Below are 5,736 nucleotides of genomic sequence, written 5' to 3'. Positions count from 1 at the left end.
GGCTTGAACTCTGGGCTTGGGTGCTGTCTTCAGCTCAAGGTGAGCACTCTACTGCTTGAGCCACAGTGCCACTTCCAGTTTTCTAGTGGTTTATTGATGATAAGAGTCTCACGGACTTTGCCACTTGGGCTAGCTTTGAACCATGATCCTCAGATCTCAGTCTCTTGAGTAGCTAGGATTACAGGCATGAGCCACCAGCACTGGGCTACTTTCTTTTCTTTCTAAGGCCATCTATGTTCTTTCACTTATTTATGGCTCCTATTGTAATGACCTGTGAGAGAGAAAATCCAGGGAGATATCCAGGGAGATACTGTTAAAGATGACAAGGGAGTTTTATTAATTGCAAACAGGGTCTGCAACCCTGTCCTGAGTTACGTCAGGACTAGGAATAGCTACAACCTCCAAGCGGGCAAGTTTTTTCCCTCTTTTTCCTCCTTCCCACAGTCCTCTCCATTTCTGCAGGCCTTTCTGCTCTCCACAGGCCTTTCCACTGCTCAGCCTCTCCTCAGGCCTCTCTGCTCTCCATGGGCCTCTCCCTCTCTCCATGGGCCTCTCCCTCTCTCCATGGGCCTCTCTTGCAGGCCTCTCCGATCTCCATAATCCTCTCTGATCTTTGCAGGCCTCTCCACCTCGTCACAAGCCTCTCAGCTCTCTGCAGGCCTCTCTGCTCTTTATAGGCCTCTCTGCTTTGGGAGGAGCCTCTTTTGCTGGCTCTCCCAGCGTGTCTCTTTCTCTATCTTTCCCTCTGATCCAGAACACGCAGCCTATATATAGGGTGTCCACACCCCAAAGCCGCCCTTTGATACCTCACCCCATAGCAGCCCAGAGGGTGTGGTGGTGACATCAACATGGTGTGGGACTTCCCACCCCTTTGGTTCTCATACTACTTCCATCGTCAAGTCATCAAAGGCAGGTCAACTGTAACACCACAACTCTAACCCTTCATTCATTGCCATTGATTTTAAGGATTCAGAAAATTAAGTTGAGCCCACGTGTGTAATATCCCCATGATCTTGCTCTTTAATCATAATAGCTAAGTTCTTTTTGTTATGTAAGGTAGTATATTCACAGATTCTGGGAATTAGCAGGTAGACATTTAAGGCAAGCTGTTATTCTCCATCCATCTCTTTTTCTTTTAATGATAAGATCTGTTAAATTTTAATCAACTTAATTATTTTTATCTTAATTTACTCATAATGTCTTGATTTATTTTTGTTTTTTTACTACTTTTTTAGCACATTAAATTTATGCTTTTTCCTTCTACCTTTCTTTGGTTTATTTATTTTCTAATTTTGCAATCAAATGCTTAATTAATTTCCTTGTCTTCTTTCTCTATATAAATAAAGATAGGAATTTCCTCTGCGTATTACTTTAGCTCTCTTTCACGGGTACTAAGATGTTGTTTTTGTTATTGTTTCTAAATTAACCATAGCTTGTTATTTTCCACTTAACCCAAAAAATATGTAAGGCAGAGTTGTGCTTTTTCTGAAGGGTTGTTTTGGAAGGGTCTCCTAATTTCCTGACTTTTTCATTATTATTGTTTTTTATTTTGGTTGTTGGCTTGTTTGTGCCAAAACTGGTGGTGATTGAACTCAGAATCTCATGCTCTCCCTTGGCTTTTTCACTCAAGGATGGAGCTCTATCACTTGAACCACAGCTCTACTTCTCATGTTTTGGTGGTTAATTGAAAATAAGAGTCTTACAAGATTCCTTGTCCAGGCTGTCTTCAAACCTTGATCTTTAGCTCTCAACCTCCTGAGTAGCTTGGATTACAGACATGAGCCACCCAGCTTCATTGTTACTGGTTCTATCACATATTGGACTTAGAATGTTTTCTTGTGGCCTAATAGTCAAGTTTAATGAATGTTTTATCATTTGGAAATAGAAAGATTATATTATTTTCATAGTACAGTGTTGAAATTTTGCATGCCAGAACTCATTTACTAATACATATATAAAAGGTCTTATCTTTTATATGTTCATGTGATTTGTCACAAACTGAGAAAATTAAAGTCTCCTACTAATGTGTTTCTTTACAACAATGTGTTTCTTTTTGTATCTTGTATAGATTATGGTATATTATTGTTGCTTTTACATTATTTGCTGTATGGATTTTCCTATTATTTCTTCCTTCTCTCTTTTGACATAGTATTTTCTATGGACAAAAGCTTTTAAGGTTTTATGTAGTCAAATTTTATCAATATTATCTTTTATTGTTTTTTATCTCATGTTGCTTTAGAGTCTTTCTTCACTCCCAGCCTTTATAATCATTTGGCCATGCTTTCTTCTGGTATTTTTGTGGTTTTGTTTTTTACATAAAAATGTTTGAATAATCAGAATATATTTTGTTGTAAAGAATGAGTAGATGCCTACCTTTATTCTCTGTCTCTCAAGCTTGGTCCTTTTACATGCTTTAAGAAATATTTAAACATTTTACTTGAGTAGTCATTTGGAATACATATTTATCTATTGGTTTTACCTTCTGCCTAAAATGGTTTTTTTTTTGGGGGGGGGGGGTCAGGTCGTGGGGCCTGAACTCTGGGCCTGGGCACTGCCCCTCAGTTCTTCAGCTCAAGGCTAGCGCTCTACCACTTGAGCCACAGTGCCACTTCCGGCTTTTTTCTTTTTGCTTCTGTGGTGCTGAGGAATTGAGCCCAGGGCCTCAGGCATGCAAGGCAAGCGCTCTACCACTGAGCCACCTTCCCAGCCCCAAAAATCTGTTTTTTCTTTCATTAATAATGCTTTCTTTTAATAACAATTCCTTTTTTTGTGGGGGAAGAGGGGACTGTCTATCAGTCCATACTGCTGGTTTAGAACTGCCCCTAGTTCCTGATCCATGGTTAGATATATAAATCAACTTTAGAATCATCTCTCTAGCCACAGCAATTGGTTCAGGGATGAGGTGTAATCCAAACTAAACCAATTTGAATCAAGATGACTGAACACTAAAATCTTTGTTGGCATATTGCAGAAGAGGTAGTCTTTTCCTGTGTGATTTGAAGCTATAAAAGCATAAATCTGGGCTTCTAGGAAACCATTACAGCAAAAAAGGCAGAGCTTCTGTGATAGAAAAGAAAAAGAAAAAAAAATAAGAGACTAGGTACTGACAAAATTATCTTTGAATTCAATTATGTCCTACCCCTGGCTTGCACTTGCAACAAATAGACACTTGACTAAAGAAAAAAAAAGAAGGCCGCTTTGCAGACGCCGCTGTCGCTTGTGGTTACCAGCTGCCAGCCATGGTCAACCCCACCGTGTTCTTCGACATTGCCGCCGACGGCAAGCCCTTGGGCCGCGTCTGCTTCGAGCTGTTTGCAGACAAAGTTCCAAAGACAGCAGAAAACTTTCGTGCTCTGAGCACTGGAGAGAAAGGATTTGGTTATAAGGGTTCCTGCTTTCACAGGATTATCCCAGGATTCATGTGCCAGGGTGGTGACTTTACATGCCATAATGGCACTGGTGGAAAGTCCATCTACGGAGAGAAATTTGAGGATGAGAATTTCATCCTGAAGCATACAGGTCCTGGCATCTTGTCCATGGCAAATGCTGGACCAAACACAAATGGTTCCCAGTTTTTCATCTGCACTGTCAAGACTGATTGGTTGGATGGCAAGCATGTGGTCTTTGGGAAGGTGAAAGAGGGCATGGAAGTCGTGGAAGCCATGCAGGGCTTTGGGTCCGGGAATGGCAAAACCAGCAAGAAGGTCACCATTACCGACTGCGGACAACTCTAATACATTTGATTTGGTTTACCATAACCACCAGACCATTCCTTCTGTAGCTCAGGAGAGCACCCTTCCACCCCATCTGCTTGCAATATCCTGTAATCTTTGTGCTCTCACTGCAGTTCTTTGGGTTCCATGTTTTCCTTACCTCCCCTCCAAATCTAGCTGGATTGCAGAGTTAAGTTTATGATTATGAATAAAAACTAAACAGTGAAAAAAAAAAAAAAAAAAAAAAGAAAAAAAAGAAAATGAAACAATTTCCTGTTTCCAAATTGATTTGAAAATAATGCTTTTTGTTATATGTAGCATTCTGATATGAACTTGGCCCTTTAATCTGACCCATTGACCCATTTATCTCTTCCAATGGACATAAACTAGGGGAAATTGTTTTACAAATGTCTTATTTGCTTACCTCAATATTTAATTTAATTTTTTATTGAACATGGGACTTGAACTCAGGGCTTGGGCACTGTCCCTGACCTCTTTTGTTCAAGGCTAGTGCTCTACCACTTGAGCAATAGTGCCACTTCTGGTTTTCTGGTGATTAATTAGAGATGAGTCTTATGGGCTTTCCCAGGCTGGCTTCAAACTGTAATCCTCAGATCTCAGTTTCTTGAGGAGCTAGCTTTATAGGCATGAGCCACCAGTGCTCAGCCTAGTATTTAAAATTTTTGATGTTGCTATGAGAATTGGCTGATAACAGTTTTTAGTTGGCTCCTTTTTCAGAGAATTGTTCCTGGGCAATCAAGAGCTCTCCTACAAGAAAGGTAGAGCGTCCTTCAAACTCTGCTAATGCCTGATTTCCATGGGTGGAAAAGCCAGTCGTGTAATCTCAAAGTAGAACTTTGGGTTTCAGAGCATTCTTGCTTAGCTTTTTCTATGATCCCACTTTATTACTTTTGAGAGCACTTTCCAATAAAACATTTGTGCAAAATTCTCAGCCCCAGGCTGAGGTCAGGGAACCTGACCTAGGAGAAAATGGAATTTTCTCTAGGTGTTCTCATTACTCACCACTAGGAGCTGTCACTAACTAGAAGTGGTTCTCTCCTTTCCCCCCATTCCCCCACCAAATTAAAAAAAAAAAAGAATGCAGGCTATTCATTTTTTTTAATACACTAGAGAGTCAACACTGGGCACCTACCAATGTGTAGCTATTCAGGCAAGATCATCAGAAGAAGACAAAACTATTGGGTGATATTTATTTGGACTATTTACTAAGAGGAGAAAAGCTGTGGATTGTTTGTTTTTTATTTATTCTGCTCTTTTTAAACTGACAGTAATTATATTCATGAGTGTGGTATAATGTTTCAGAACATTTTTACATGTTTATTGACCAACTTAAGATACTTAAGTTATCCATTGTCTCATTTATCATTTCTTTGTGATGAATAGTCAATATCTTCTAATTATTTTAAATTATACAATGTTGCTGATTTTTTCATCATTCTGTATAATAGAACACAGGAACTTACTCCTCATATCTAGATTTGTAACTGTTAACCAGTCCACTGTCCCTTTCCTTGGTCTCTACTTCTATTCTGCTCTTTACTTCTATGAGATCAACTTTGTTAAATTCTATATGAGAGAAAATCATGCAGTATGTATTCTTTTTTTTTAATTTTTATTTTTATTTTTTGTGAACATACTGTACAGAGGGGTTACAATTACAGAGGCAAGATAATGAGTACATTTCTTATCAAGCATTGCAGCCTCCTCCTTTGTTTACCCTTCACATCCCTTCCCAGCCTCCCCCCTCCCCCCCCATGTATTCTTTTTTGTCTGGCTTATTTCACTTAATGTTGCGATCTCCATTTGTGTTGCCAAAGATAACAAGATGTCATTTTTTTAATGAACTAATAGTGTTCCATTGTGTTTCTTTACCATTCATCTGCCATTGGACATCTCAATCAATCCCTTAGGAAATGGTACTTTTGTAATCAAAATGTCTGACACCTCCAACCAGGCATCAGTGGCTTATGCCTGTAATCATAGCTACTACAGAGGCTGAGAT

The 5,736-nt window shown here is 39.4% G+C and overlaps 1 protein-coding gene across 1 annotated transcript; it reads left to right on the top strand.

Annotated features, from left to right (window-relative positions):
• The first annotated feature begins 3,192 nt into the window (after window positions 1-3,192).
• LOC122098406 (peptidyl-prolyl cis-trans isomerase A) lies at window positions 3,193-3,937 on the top strand. The gene has a single exon (XM_042668810.1). The coding sequence runs from the start codon at window positions 3,240-3,242 to the stop codon at window positions 3,732-3,734; it is 495 nt and encodes a 164-aa protein (XP_042524744.1). The 5' UTR covers window positions 3,193-3,239; the 3' UTR covers window positions 3,735-3,937.
• Window positions 3,938-5,736: the final 1,799 nt, after the last annotated feature.

Source organism: Dipodomys spectabilis, unplaced genomic scaffold, assembly GCF_019054845.1.
Source record: "Dipodomys spectabilis isolate Male_0828 unplaced genomic scaffold, ASM1905484v1 ptg000017l, whole genome shotgun sequence".
In the NCBI taxonomy this organism is placed as follows: domain Eukaryota; kingdom Metazoa; phylum Chordata; class Mammalia; order Rodentia; family Heteromyidae; genus Dipodomys; species Dipodomys spectabilis.
This window is presented reverse-complemented; position numbering and strand designations above follow the sequence as displayed.

What these genes read in the sequence shown, in the direction of transcription:
- LOC122098406 (XM_042668810.1), top strand. Translation starts at nt 3,240, where the DNA reads ATGGTCAACCCCACCGTGTTCTTCGACATTGCCGCCGACGGCAAGCCC.